Source organism: Canis lupus, chromosome 10 (genome assembly GCF_011100685.1).
Source record: "Canis lupus familiaris isolate Mischka breed German Shepherd chromosome 10, alternate assembly UU_Cfam_GSD_1.0, whole genome shotgun sequence".
Classification (NCBI taxonomy): Eukaryota; Metazoa; Chordata; class Mammalia; order Carnivora; family Canidae; genus Canis; species Canis lupus.
The window spans coordinates 59,756,763-59,772,928 of record NC_049231.1 but is presented as its reverse complement, the minus strand read 5'-3'; the positions used below and the strand labels follow the sequence as shown (position 1 = coordinate 59,772,928).

At 34.7% G+C, this 16,166-nt stretch overlaps 1 protein-coding gene across 2 annotated transcripts in view; it reads right to left on the bottom strand.

Annotated features, from left to right (window-relative positions):
- Nucleotides 1-16,166, bottom strand: part of VRK2 (VRK serine/threonine kinase 2) — a 215,441-nt gene that overhangs the window by 48,748 nt on the left and 150,527 nt on the right. For both annotated transcript variants that reach the window (XM_038551317.1, XM_038551316.1), the window contains exon 8: nt 15,287-15,379. In XM_038551317.1, coding sequence (XP_038407245.1) covers nt 15,287-15,379 — 93 coding nt within the window. The remainder of the gene's footprint in view (nt 1-15,286; nt 15,380-16,166) is intronic.

Here is a 16,166-nt window from a genome sequence, read left to right as displayed (position 1 = left end):
TTCATCGTGAGTATAAAAATAATGAAATTACTTTCTAGCTGTTACCTACTAAGTGCTTCTTATGTGCCTGATATTTGTCTAGGTCTTTCATATGTTTAAATCATTTGATTCTTCCCCCTCTTGAGGGAGGGACTATTATCCTTATTTTCAGATGTGGAAACAGAAGCACAGGCAGATGAAATAATATGGCAAAGGAAACAGCTAATAAGGGGCAGAGCCAGAGCTCAAAGCCAGGGAGGGAGTCTGATTCTGGAGCTCACACCCTTAACTATTTCTACACTGAATCTATATTGAAAGTTATTCAAATAGTTGCCATCTTCTTCTATTAAACTTTTTGGGGATGCCTGGGTGGCTCAGCGGTTGGGCGTCTGCCTTTGGCTCAGGGTGTGATCCCAGAGTCCCAGGACTGAGTCCCATGTCGGGCTCCCTGCATGGAGCCTGCTTCTCCCTCTGCCTGTGTCTCTGCCTCTCTCTGTGTGTCTCTCATAAATAAATATATAAAATCTTTAAAAAAATAAACCTTTTGCCTGAGATGAGAAGAAGGTAAACCAACCTTCTTTAAATTTAAATTGTTTTTAAAATATCTTATTTATTTTTGGGGGGAGGGGAAAGTGAGAAGGAGAAGATGACTCCTGCTAAGCAGAGAGAGCCTGACGTGGGGCTCGATCCCAGGACCCTGAGATCATGACCTGAGCTGAAGGCAGATGCTTAATGGGCTGAGCCACCCAGGTGCCCCATCACCCTTTTTTTTTTTAATCTTCTGATTCTAAACAAGGACATTTAGCTCCATAATAAACAAGCAGTCTATTATCATGAAGAGCCCACCACACATGGACCAAAATTAACTGCCTGGAGATCCTGTGTGTGAGAATAAATCATATTAGAAACACTAGCTGATCTGGCTCAGTCCAGAGAGGCCCTAGGCAAAATAAAAGAGGGGACTTTTCTCTCCCCTCTGTTCTCACTTTTCCCCCTTTCCATTTTTCCCCCTATCCTGCTGCCCACATATGGTCAAAATAAACCGGTATTCATGGTAAAGTGTTAGCATCTTATATGAAAGAAAATGCTATCCTGAGATTTTTATTAAAATTGTTTGGAAAATGTATTATCTCGACTTCCAACCAAAGATTTGTCTATGTCTCTCTATTAGTTTCGGAGGGCTGCTGCTCTAACAAGGTACCACAAACTGGGTAGCAATCACAGAAATGTATCGTCTCCCAGTCCTCACGGCTACCTGTTTGCCATCAAGGTGTTGACAGGGTTGGTCCCTCCTGAGCACTGTGAGGGACGATCAGCTCCATGCCTCTCTCCTAGCTTCTGGTGAGCTCAGGTGCTTCAGCTTTATACAAGGCATTCTTCCCATCTCTTCACATTGTCTTTCCTCTATTCATGTCTGGTCTGTCTCTATGTCCAAGTTTTCCCATTTATAACCTCAACCGTACTGGATTAGAGCTTTCTCTAATGACCTCATCTTAACCTATTTCCAAATAAGGTCACATTCACAGATACTGGGGGTTGGGACTTCAACATTTTCTGAGGAGACACAATTTAACCCATAGCAGCCCCATATTTTGGTTTCTCTTCATGAATATGCTGGCAGAGCTCTATCCATTAAAAAAAAACAAAACAAAAAACACTGGTAATGGCTATATAAAATACTATATAAAATACTAATGAACTTTTTGACACTGGACAGATTTCTCTCAATAGGAATTTAAGAAAGGTACAGATGCCTTGGTTGCTATATGTGGCTATACAACATCCAGCTCTACTGGGTTCGCTTTATGTTACTACTGAAAATTGAATAACTAATTAATCAATTCATTTATGTATTAACCTGTTCACTTACTCCTTGTTCATTCATCATTTATTTATTGAGTGCTTATTATATGCCATGCTCTGTGCCAGCCACTGGGTACACATCAGTGAATAAAACATAATCCCTATCTTCCTATATACAAAACTAGAGATTTGCTCTCCTGATGGACATTCAACTGGAAGAAATCATGCTCACCTGGTTCTGTACCAATAATTTCCTAAATCAGATTTGTAGTTTACAACCAGTTCTATCCAGTAAGTCAGAGGCTATGAGAACTAAAAGGGAGTCAAAGAGATCACATGACCTAGGTAGGTGACTTCGATTACAGAAAAGGAAGTTATAGCAGAGAAGTCTACTGCAATAAATAATTTTTAAAAAAGGAAAAAGGAGCTTAAGCACAATTAAAATAAAAATTGTCTGTATTTGTATTTTCTTGTGAATGTTAGGAAAATGGAGAAAGTAGATATAAACTGTACTTGACATTGAGGAATGATGTGATTTTGTTAAGTAATAGCATGGTGATAATATGGTGAATTGTCCTTATTTTTGGAAATGCATACATAAGTAGTTAGAGATAAAATGTCATGATATCTCTATTTTAAAACCTTTCAGTTAAAAAATAGATAAAATTTCAAAATGTTAATTTTTAAGTCAAAGTCATGGGTATCAGAAATTCTCTATTATTCTGTATGCTTCAAATTTTTCAAAATAAAAGGTTAAAAAAACCTGTATCCTCCTAGAGGCACAATTATCTACTTACTAGGTTTTCACTTGTCTCAGAGTCCCAGCAGTGGGAAATAAGCTTCACAAAATATTAATTTTAAATATGGAGACCATGGCTCCTAAATCATAATTATTATGCTGTTTTCTTCAATATTTTCCACTCATCACCACCTTCCAATAAGACTCTAGTAGCCTATACTCATATTACTGTCATTTGTGTAGCATTTTGAATAAGAATTTTTTTCTTTTTATATGGATCTAATCTGATTTAAAATCAGACATCTTAATATACACATGTTAAGAATAAATTTTGATAATAGGAACACCATTCAGTATCAGATAACAGAGCTAAAATACATTTGATTACTTAAACAATTTTAAAGTAATTCAATAAATTGAAATGCAGTAAAACATAGCAGCATTAACACATTACAGAATGTTAGATGGAAATAAAGTTTGGAGCTGACTTTGTTTTTAATTTGACAAATCATACTGAAAGAATCTCAAATAGTAAATTTATAAAACTGATCTATGGGTAAAGATACATACAAGGTATTAAATCTTAAAAACACATATTCATATGACAAATTACATTGAGACCAAAAATTCAGTGAAAGTGTGTATTTTACAAACAATTCTAATAATATAAAGCTCATAAAAATTTAAAAGTTCAAATAACTAAAATCATAGGAATAAATTTCAAAGTCCTTTTGCTCAACTAAAAATATATACCAGAACTTCACAAAGAAAGACATACACGTTATTGCACGTCATAAGTGACTATAAACACACCACACTATTTAATCTAAGGTATAACCCCATCCGTGTAATACCAAAATACTTTAAAGTAGCTTTACCAGCTATATCATCCAATGATATTATGGTAACATCAAGTTAAGATATACAACACTACTCCAAAGATAATGAAATACAAAGGTGCATCATCATGACTAAATTATATATATATTCAAAAAAGGAAATGCTATCTCTAAAAATCATACCATATTATGTGAATATACCATGCAAAATTCCTATAAACACACTTTCACACTCCATCTTACAAGTAACTGATAAATGGATTATGTTAGAATTCCCTCTAGCAAACAGTGAACAAGTAGCTTTAATGAGGCTTATGACCCTACCCTATGGATCATAGTGAGCATTTTGCCACCAGATACAGGTGAGGTACTACAATTCCTGCTCCCAGATCATTAATTTTTTTTCTAAATTTAAACTTTTTAACTTCCTTCACTATTCAACACAAGGTGGACACTTTGGAAACATTATAAGAAACATTACCTTCTGCAATGAACATTAAGCATCTGGAAACATATTTTCAGAGAATCACAGAATTTTAGAGCTACAGGGAATTTTTGAAATCACCCGAAGTCTAACATTTTATAGACTGGAGAGCTAAAGTCCTCACAGGTTAAAATATTTGCTGAAGGCTGCCATCCTGCTGAGGGTCAGGGCTGAGTCTGGAATCTCAGGGTCTGACTTTGAGTCCAACACAAGTCCTAATAGCCATGTAAGTGTTTTTAAAAACCATAGGTTTCCAAAGCCATACTGATTCCTCCATTTGTTGACACTCAGAACTGTTCTCTCTACCTGTGAGGGCCTTTCTCTTTGACATAGCAGGCAGCTTTTGGACAAAAACACATGGAGCGTGGTAGGGTGGAGAACCTGAACAATTAGGGTGTTCTGGGTACAAGTGAGATGGCAGGCATTGCATCAAGGCTGGCCTTACCTCCTGATGAATCAATAAAGTACTTCTTGAAGGATAATTACAAAAGCAACACTAACCTAAGTACTATGAGGAATACAAAAGAAGAAAGAGAAGTAAACCTATCTATAAGCCTCAAGAAGTCCATTCTAGTTCAGAACATAAGATAACTGAGACTTGAGGGATTATGTGTTTAAAATATATATTAGAAGCCAAAGGAAAATGGAAAAGGAAATCATTATAAACCAGAATCATCCAGAAAGTCTTCGTGTAAAAGCAGGGATATATAAGGTGGTGCTTGAAAAATGATGTGCTTCCATGAAAAGATGCTCAATATCACAGGTCATCAGGGAAATGCAAATCAAAACTACAATAAGATAAGATATCATATCACACCTTCAGAATGGCTAAAATCAACACCACAAGAAACAACAGGTGTTAGTGAGGATGTAGAGAAAGAGGAACCCTCTTTGCACTGTGGGTAGTAATGCAAACTGGTGCAGCCACTCTGGAAAACAGTAAGGAAATTTCTTCAAAAAGATAAACATAGAACTATCTTACAAGTCAGCAATTGCACTACTAGGTATTTGCCCAAAGAATATAAAAACACTAACTCAAAGGGATATATGCAGCCCAACGTTTATAGCAGCATTATCCATAATAGACAAAATATGGAAACAGCCCAAGACTCCAATGACTGATGAAAAGATAAAGGAGATGTGTATGTATAAATATATATATATACTTTATACACAAAAATTATATACATACAAATTTTATATATAAAATGGAATATTACTCAGCCATAAAGAAGAATGAAATCTTGCCATTTGCAATGACATGGGTGGAGCTAGAGAGTACTATGACAAGTGAAGTCAGTCAGTCAGAGAAAGACAAATACCAATGCTTTTACTCACATGTGGAATTTAAGAAACAAAACAAATGAACAAAGACAGTAAGACAAAGAAACAGACTCTTAACTATAGAGAGCAAACTGATGGTTACCAGAGGGGAGATCGGTCGGGGTGAAATAGGTGATGGGGATTAAGGAGTGCACTTCTCGGGGCACCTGGGTGGCTCAGTCGGTTAAGCATCCGACTTGATTTGGGCACAGGTCATGATCTCAGGGTCATGAGATCAAGCCCTGAGTTGGGCTCTGTGCTAGATGCAGAGCCTGCTTAAGATTCTTTCTCTCCCTCTCCCCTCCCTCCTACACAAGGAGTACATTTGTTGTGATGAGCACTAGATGATATATGGAAATACTGAACCACCATATTGTACACCTGAAACTATTATTACACTGTATGTTAATTGGAATTTAAATAAAAATTTAAAAAATAATGTCCTTCTGATCAACAAAGTGGCCTTTTACACTAAAAAATAGTAAATGTACAAAATATAGTTGTGATTGACTTGAATTGTCTTTTCTGAAGATGTACCTCCTCTGGAGGTAGATGTTTCTTAATATAATTATAATTTTTAATTTTTTTAACCAAACCAATATACTTGATTTCTTTCCTTTTCTTCTACTGAATACAATTATTACCACTGAAGCATTTTCTTTAGTCTTCTGTCTAAACAGATTATTTTTTAAAGAAATCTTATTAAAATAGAGATGATGTAAAGAAGTACATAAGAAATCACAAATTTTTTTAAATGAGACTTTTCCACAGTTTTTTTTCTTTCAACAAAAAATGAAAGAAGGTATATGGTGTATACTTTGAGAGTCTTCAAAATTCCAAATTTAGAGAGTCCCAGATGAACTACCAAAAAATGTTCATACTCTAACAAAAGCATAGGGAAAAAGAATAAAATAACCTACAATGAGCTATTTTGACTCTCAATGAGGTTACTTGTCTGATCTTAAGGAAAAATACTGATTCCTATCTGAGTAGTGTTTGGAGCATTAAAACAAAACAAAACAAAACAAAACATAATAAGATGTAAATGGCTAGAACATCAAGTATGTCTTCAAAAAGCTATCCAGAACTTTACTTTGACTGTCATCCCTGTTAGGACCCTTTCGTTTCGCCTTACCTAAGATGGTTGTTGTTCCTATCCAACACCTCTTTGAATGTATTTCCTATTTTTATCTCGGTCCTTACAACTGGCCGTATAAATGTCAACTTTTCTTGCTTTTTCTGCTTGCCACATCATTCAACAATTCTCTCTATTCCTGAATCTCTTTTTCCACTTGTTTTTTCCTCCTCATTAAACAGCTTATTGCTCAAGTTCCTTTCCCATAATTATAATTCAAAACACACATGAAGGGTGAATTATTATTTAAAACTATAATCCAACAAACTTTCTAGAAATAAGAGGCTCAATCTACATATCAAAAGAGCCCACCAGATACCTGGGAAAAACCAATACAAGATCTACTCTAAACATATACTGTAAAACCATCAGACATTATTAATAAAGAAAAGAAAAATCCCAAAGGCAACAAGGCAAAAAGGAAAATAACATACTTTGGTAAGAGAATTAAACTACCAGCAGACCTGTTAAAAGCAGCATGAAAAACGAAGCAACAAATCAGCATTTTCAAGAGATTCAAGAAGAAAAAGCATGTACTAAATATTTTATTTTTTTTATTTTTTATTTTTTTTTAATTTTTATTTATTTATGATAGTTACAGAGAGAGAGAGAGAGAGAGAGGCAGAGACATAGGCAGAGGGAGAAGCAGGCTCCATGCACCAGGAGCCCGATGTGGGATTCGATCCTGGGTCTCCAGGATCGCGCCTGGGCCAAAGGCAGGCACTAAACCGCTGCGCCACCCAGGGATCCTGTACTAAATATTTTAAACCTATCCATGCTATCCTGCAAGGATCAATGCTATTGAAAAAGTTTTACACGTGCAAAAAAATGTATCCACAGGCATTTCCTGAGCAATCTATTGGAAGATTAGTTTCATCCAATCTAAAGATAACTGGGTAGCTTTAGCAAAAGGACAAAAAAGCGGACATTTAATAAATTTAATTATATCTAAGACCAAAACAAGGCTGGTGATAAATGAAGAATATACAAATGATAGATGCCCTGACATGATAAAGTGGTAGAACTAGAAACTAAGGTGACAACATTAAGGGAAAGAGAAAAGTAAAACAAGCAATAGTGAATTAGTAGTAAGAAGTAAACAATGACCATAAAAGACTATCAGAGTAGCAGTAAAGGATTAAATACAGACACAAAATGAGTGAAAAGCATCTTTAAAAAGTATAGTTAGCAAGGCAATCACTATTACAATAAACATGAGCTCTCATAAAAAGTAACCCCCCCAAAAAAAGAAACCTTAAAGAACATCAGATCAAAGAAAACATATATGTAGCAGAGCAAATATAAATAATGAATATTTACAAAGCAGCACAGCAATGATCTTCACGAAACAAAAACTATAGGAAAGCATGATTCTGGCCCTTAAGGCAACATGGAAACACACTGAAAACAAATTCTTTTTTTTTTTTTTTAAGTAGGCCCCACACCCAGTATGGAGCCTAATGCAGGGAGCCCATGATTCCAAGATGAAGACCTGACTGAGCCACCAGAGTGCCCCTAAGAGAAGATTATTAAATATCACTCTTGATACAAAACAAATCAAGTGAACAAAAGCTAAGTAAAGATATAGATGACATAAAAATACAGTCAATAAGGTAGATCTTTTGGACAGATATTAAACTTTGCACATGAAAATACAGATCTTAGTCCTTTTCCTCAAATAGACATGGAATACAGACAAAAACTGATCTTCTCAGTCACCAGTAAGAGTTTCAGTGTATTCTGAAGAGTACCATTATTATAAACAATATCCTGACCATCTTGTCACAAGTCTAGAGTTTAATAACAAAATTTTTTAAAACGGTCCTTCTATGTGAAAATTTTAAAATCTTCTAATAGACAACCTTTTGAAGAAGAAATCAAAACATTCTTTAAAAAATAATAAAAAACATTAAAATCTATGAGTACAATATAAAGCTGTGATCAGAGGAAAAATAACAGCCTTAAACACTTAGAGAAGTAAAAAAAATTACTGAAAGTGAATGAAATAGATCTGAAACTAAAGGCCATGAGAAAGAACAAAAAGGTGGAATTAAAAGAGCACAAAAAATGACATAATAAAGGCAAAATCAGACATTAATGAGATGATAAAGGAAAATGTATCTTATTAATAAATCAGAATCCAAGTGAGTTGAAAAATACATTCATTAAGGCAGAAAAAGGAAGCGGGACACCTGAGTGGCTCAGTGGTTGAGCGTTTGCCTTGGGCTCAGGGGCATGATCCTAGGGACCCAGGATTAAGTCCCACATCAGGTTCCCTGCATGAACTATGCTTCTCCTTCTGCCTGTGTCTCTGCCCCCACCCCCCACACCGTGTATCTCATGAATGAATAAATCTTTAAAAAAATAAATCTTAAAAAAACTTTTTAAAAAAGGAAGCAAAAATAAAAAACGAGAAGGAAACAACCCCTGAAGTAGAAGGAATCCGAAAGTCGTAAGAGGCTACAATGCATAACACCATACAAATAAATTGGAAAAACTGGACAAAATGGTTAACTATTACAATTGACCCAAGTAGAGATAAAAACCTTAAACATTTCCATGGGAAAAAGGAGAGTTATGAGGAATTGACTCACAGAAAAACAGCAGAGCCAGAGAGTTTCATATTAGAAAACCAAACAGTATTAATAGAAATACTTCTAGAACATAGGAAATGAAGTAAAACTTCCAAATTTCTTTTATGAAATAGAATGTTGATGCCTAAAGCTGATAAAAACAGTACAAAAATAGAAAATTACAGGCCAATATCACTTATAAATACCTATCGGAAATACTACATAAAATCCTAGCAAGCATACCTCAATACCATATCAAGTAAATAATATACTATAACAGTGGGATTTACTCCTGGAAAGTAAGGTTAGTTCAATATTAAAAGCACAGCAATATCTCACACCATATTAACTGATCTGAGAAAAACATATGATTATTTCCATACATCCTAAATAAATCTTTGGTAAAATTCAGTTCTCATTCCATAGAAACAAAAAAATCCATTCAAGAACATAGGAACTGATGTTCTTTCCTTAATATGACTGACTATAAGGACACAGAAGCACATAAACTCACATACACACATGTAGAAATCTTAGTCCTGAGGCCAGTATCACATTTAATGGAGTAAATTTCAAGCATTTCCACTAAGATTAGGAAGAGGTGAGGATAATCACTATCTTCCTTACTATTTCCTACATACTAGATGTACTAGCAATACAATTAGGCAAAATAAATCAGAGATATAAGATCTGGAAGAGAAAGACAACTGTATCTATTTGCATATGAAACATTTCCTAAGAAAGCCCTAGAGGATCATTACTAAAATGACCTCAAAGCCAGCAAATTGATAGGATATAGAATAAATGCACAGAAATCAATAATATTCATATATACAAACAAAAATAACTTAGAAGATAATGCAGTATAGTAAAAGAGCAGTGACAATACCAACAAAAGTGGTATATTATCTAGAAATAAGTGTAGCAAGAATTGTGAAAAAGTTAATGTGAGGATAGAGTGAAAATACAAATGAAAAAATGACAAAATACATAAACATTCTTTGTTGAAGAACATCTCTACATCATAAAGATGCCAGGTTAATTAAATGGAGCCTGCTTCTCCCTCTGCCTGTATCTCTGTCTCTCATGAATGAGTAAATAAAATCTTAAAAACAAACAGACACATAACTCAATATCCATAGTAAATAAAAGATTGAGAAATCTGACCTGATTAAAAATAAAGTTTCACTTTCTTTGTGGCAATAAAACATCACAAGTAAAAAAAAAAAAAAAAAAAAAATCACAAGTATAATCAAAGGACAGGAGGCAAACTGAAAGAAAATATCTGCAAAATCTATAATAGATGAAGGGCTTTATATAACACATATTTAAAGAACTTTTCAAAACTGAAGGAATTTAAAAAAAAAAAAAAGAAAAGAAAAAAATGGGCAAAAGACCTGAGCATACACACACACAAATGATTTAAAACTAGCCTTTTTTGCTTTCAGCAAAAAGGAATACAATGACTAGATTTACACTTTCACTGCCTGTGGGAAACTGGGTAAAATGAAAGATAACAATTGCTTTTGAGTATTAAATAGGCAGCACAAGACTGAGCGATCCTTGTGAAAATGGGGGAAAAAAAGATTAGTTGAGTCCCACAGATGCCCCAGCTTTCAGCCTGTGACAATTCCAAACCCAGGAACAGGAAGGGAAATCCTAACTGCCTTATAGCAATCCCACTGGGAGAGTGCCTGAGTTCAGAAAGGCTCCTAAAGAGCATGAAATTCCAGAGAGAAGCTCAGAAGAGGCTACAAGGCAAGGGGCCTCCAGAAAAATCTGCACAAGGATCTTCTTATCTCTAGCATAAAAGTTGGAGCAAAGAACCAATGAGGAGTAAAGAGAAGAATAATTCCCAGGGCTTACAAAGAGCTGAAGGGGAGTTCTTGACCAACCAGAATAAGTCCTCACATGGAATTCCGTAGGAATCACAGAACTTCACAGCATAGAAGTTGGAATTAACTATCCACAGAGTATAGGTTACTATAGATTCATCTTAGCAAAGCTTAAAAATAGCCTCAAAATGAACACACTATCTCCAAGAAATTTAAATGTACAGACAAAAATAGATTAAAAGAATGAAGAAGATATATAAAGTGCACACTAATAAAAAAAAGGCTCTGTGGCTATGTTAATGACCAATGAAGTTGACTTCTGAACAAGAAATATTACTAGAGATAAAAGCTCACATTTTATGATAAAGGAGACAGCTTATAAAGAGGACATAAAAATCCTAAACATGTATCCCAATAATAGACTTCTAATACATGTGAAACAAAAACCGATGGGATAAAAAAAAAAGATAAATCCATAATTATAATTGGGGGTTTCCATACTCTTTTCAGTGGGGATTTAGGAAATTTCAATACTTAACCAACTAGACCTAACAGACATTTAGTCAACACTCCACCCCAAGACAGACAACAGAAAACATACTCTTCTCAAGGGCTCATGAAATAGTCAGGAAGTTAGCGCATACACTGAGGCATTAGTAATTTTCAATAAACTTAAAAGTACAGAAATCATCAGAGTAATTCTCTGACCACAACAGAATTAATTTAAGAATAGAGAGGAATTTGAAAACACCTAAATATTTGGAAATTAAACAACATACTTCCAAATAACCCCAGGGTCAAAAAACAAATTACCTTGGAAATTTAAAAAAATATATTCTTAAGTTAAAAATGAAAATAAAAGAAATAAAGATGCATATTAAAAAGATCAACTCATTTCCCAGTGAATTAGCCTGGCAGTTAATCAGAAGACTCATATGGTTAAGATTTCAATTCCCTCAAATTAATCTACAGTTCAACACAATTCAATCAAAATCCAGCAGGCTTTTGGGCACAAATTGACAAACTGATTTTAAAATATTATATATGGAATTGCAAAGCAGCCAGAATAGCACAAATAATTTTGAAAAAAAAAAAGAACAAAGTTGGAAGACTCCTATTACCTAACTTCGAGACCATGAAAGTGTGATATTGACTGTATGATACTGTAATAGAGAATCCAGAAATAGACCCATTCATAGATGGTCAATAATTCTGACAATGGAGCCAAAGCAATTTGCTGGAGAAAAGATGTTCACTTCAACGTATTGTTGGAGCAACAGCACATATATGTGTCCCCTCTCCTCCCAAAAAAGACCCTTCCCTTGCACCAAATACAAACTTAAAACAGGTCAGGTATCTACACCTAAGAGCTCTATAAAACTCCTTGAAGGAAATGTATGAGAAAACATTTTGTGAGCCTGGCTTAGGATAGAAGTAGCACAAATCATAAAAGAAAAAAAATCATAAATTGGGCCTCATCATAATTAAAAACATCTGCATTCTGAAAGACACTGATAAGAGAAAAGCTACAAATGCAGAAAGTATGTGCAAACAAGTATCTGACAAAAGGTTCCTGTCCTTATAAAGCTCTCTTAAAATAAGGCAATCCGATTTAAAAATGGGCACACTTGATTCATCAAAGAAGAGAAAAGAGTGGCAAATGTATTTACATGAAGGGTGCTCAGGATCATTAGTCATCACCTAACTGATGCTAATTAAGACTACTAGGTAGGACAACGCATCTACCATAATGGCTAAAATTTTAAAAACTAATGAAACCAAGCGGTGGCAAGATGTAGAGAAGTACCCATCACCGGTGGGAATGTATAACAGTACCATCGCTCTGAAAACCAGTTTGGCTGTTTCCTTTAAATTAAACATGAGGAAGTATACTTCCTTATGATCCCAGAAAGCCCACTTCCAGTTACTTACCCAGAAGTTAAAACATGTGTCTGCACAAAAACCTTTAGGCAAATGCTTATAGCAACTTTACTAATAATTGCCCCCCAAACTGGAAATAACATAAATCTCCAACATGTAAAGAGATAAACTGTAGTAGTTTTCCATGGGTAACTACTTATCTTTAAAGAAGAATGAACTACTAATGAACTACAGCATGGGTAAAGCTCACAAACATTACGCTAGGTGAAAGAAGCCAGGAACAAGGGAGTATGTCCTATAATTCCATTTATATGACATTCCTAAAAAATGCAAAAACTCCTGGGGGAGAAATCACTGCCAGGGGCCAGGGTGGGGGTCAGGCTAGAGATGAGGGCTGACTGCAATGGGGGAGGACAGAAAGTTTGAAGAGGACAGGAACATTCCATATCGCAACTGTATGGTGGTTCTGAGACATACACGTGTCAAAACGCATCAAACTGTAGTTAAAAGGGTGAATTTTACTGTTTGTAAATTATACTCCAATAAACCTAACCTTACAGAAAGTATGCAGACTTTTAAAGGATTTTTAAATATACTGCCAAATTGCCCTTCCATTAACTTAATTTCTTCTACTCCTACTGAATTTACATTCCCGCTGGCATTCTACACGTCTCTGCACCCTCGTCAGCCTCAATATCATCAGATTATTATTTCAGGCTTTTCCAATCTGAGAAGTTCTTTTAAAATGATACTTCATTGTTTTTATATGCATCTCTCTTCTTTCTAGTGATGGTGAACATTTTTTCATCCAATTCTGACAGTTGTATTTCTATGTTCTACCTGTTCATTCAATTATTAAGAAAATGTTTGGTGCTTTTCTTACTAATTTTTTCGAGTCTGCTAGATGTATCCCCAAATATCTGCCACAAATATACTTCCCAGTTCATTTATCTTTCTTTTTTCCCCATTTTTTAATGTAGACATTTTAAAATGTGAAATTCTCAATATTTTCTAAGATTTTTTTCTTCTGTACCATTACTTAGAAATTTCTTTCCTCATCTAAAGTTCAGTTAAATATTCAATTATAATTTTTAAAAAAATTTTGTACACTCAATTTCTTCACTTTTGAAATCTGTGTTGTCCAGTAGAGTGGCTACTAGCCACACAGAGTTACGTAAATTTAAATTAATTGAAATTAAGCTTTTTCCCTTTTTTTTTTTTTCTGGTTTTGTGGTTCCAGGCCTTGCACTTAAATCTTTAGTCCATGCTGAGTTAATTTTTGTGTATAGTGCAATTTTTATTTGTCAGTCATACCTCAATAAAGCTAGGTGGTAAAAGCAAAGTCAAATTCTAAAAATATTTAATAATTAACTAAAATTACGTTAAATTTAAAATTCAGTTCCTCAGCCACACAGTCACATTTTTAAAGACTCTTTTAGAGGAATTTTAGATTCAATTTTGGTAAATTTAGAGCAACTGAGGTAAAACTGAAGTACAGTGAGTTCTCATATACCCACTGTACCCACCATCAACATCCCACACCAGAGTATTACATCTGTTTGCAATGGATGAACCTACATTCATTACACAGCGACACATCACTATAACCAAAAATCTATGTAGTTTACATTAGGGTTCACTTTTGGTGTGGAACATTCTGTGGGTTTTGACAATGTATAACCTGTCTCCACCACTGTAATATCATACAGAACAGTTTCATTTCCCTAAAAATCCTCAGTATAACCACTGGCAACCACTGATCTTTTTCGTGTCTCCACAGTTTTGCCTTTTTCAAAATGTTGCAGAGTTGGAATTATACAGGTTTTCACTTAGTAATATGCATTTAAGGTTCTTCCATGTCTTTTCATGTCTTGACTGCTCATTTCTTTTTAACATTGAGTGACACTGCATAGCTAGGATGTAATACAGCTTATTTATCCATTCACCTATTAAAGGACATCTTCATTGATTCAAGTTTTGGCAATTTTGAATAAAGCTGCTATAAACATCTGTGTATAGGTTTTTGTGTCGATGTAAATTTTCAATTCCTTTGGGTAAATACCATGCAGCGTAATTGCAGATTATATGTTATGAATATGTTTGGTTTTTAAAGAAATTGCCAAATCGTCTTCCACAGTGGCTGTATACCATTTTGCATTTTCAGCAGCAATGAATGAGAGTCCCTGTTGCTCCACATCTTTTTCAGCATACCCACATCTCAAGGGCTTGAGAGCCACCTGTGGCTAATGGCTACCATACTGATAGTAACATACAGAATACTTCCATCATCAGAAAAAGTTCCTGTGGAAATGCTGCTCTAAAACTTAAGTGTTTATACAGTGAAACAGGAGCTAATGTGACTTTTAATTTTTTTTTCTCTGCACGAATCCATCCCTTCTCCCACTGGATTTTGATAGTCCTTTGTTCATAGTCACTCAGAAGTTCAAGTTTCAGCCACTTAACTATAGGTCCATTAACAAATTATTTAAATCCCTCTGAGTCTCAGTTTCCCCATCCTAATTACGTTTTACTTTAGTGCATTAAATGAGATAAACAAGGTAAGATCAATCACAACATTCATCATGCTAATCCTCATTTGTAAACTCTTCCGGGTTAGGAGAGTGATTTTTTTTAATGTCTCAGTATGATACTGTGAGGGTCCTTACTGGAAGCAGAAGCTTAATACTGTACTTACCCGATCTGGATTTCTATAACCTAACAGTAGATTCGCGGCTTTTATATCACCATGAACATATTCATTTTCATGTATATACTCCAGGACATCCAACTACGGGAAGAAATATATAAAATTATGTTAATATCTGTTTCAAACTCATGATCAACTTCGAACATTCTGAATATAGAACAACATGTATTTTTTCATAGTGATAACAAACTAACATTTCTACAATCATATATTTATCTGTTTATCATATATACTGGTCACTTATCCTGGAAAAAAGTTGAATAACATGATCCTCAAATATCAAGTGTTTTAATTAAACCTCTGATGGAAAGAAACCAAGATTCAACAATGCCTAGGCCTATGCCCTGGACAGTCTAATGTCCCAAGTCACACTGTGCAAAGAGGAAAAACAGTAACATCAGAGATCCAAAGTAAAATAATCATGAAGCCCACTCAGCAATTCCTCACCCAAGCAATGATTATAAATCAAGTTTTGGAGACCGCAGAACAAAACACCATGTCTCTGAGCACACAGAAAGACATTCTCCTTCTGGACAATAACAGAAAATACCTTAGCTTCATCTTTAAAGCCCTTGAACCTTCCATGTCACTTACACCCAGTGCTCAATAAACATGTGCTGGCTAGATAAATGGATGAATGGATGAACAGGAACATTAACGAGTTCTATTTGCCACATCCCAACCTGGCATGAGCAGTTTCATTCTATTTAAAATGGAAAAAATATAATGGAGCTTGGGCAAACCAAACACAAACAAGATAAGACAAATATGTAGTATAAACAAAATGTGTGCATGGGTGCTATTAAGATTTCATTGCTTCTTATTTGGCAAAGTATATATTATTCATTGCCATACTAATTACTGCCAC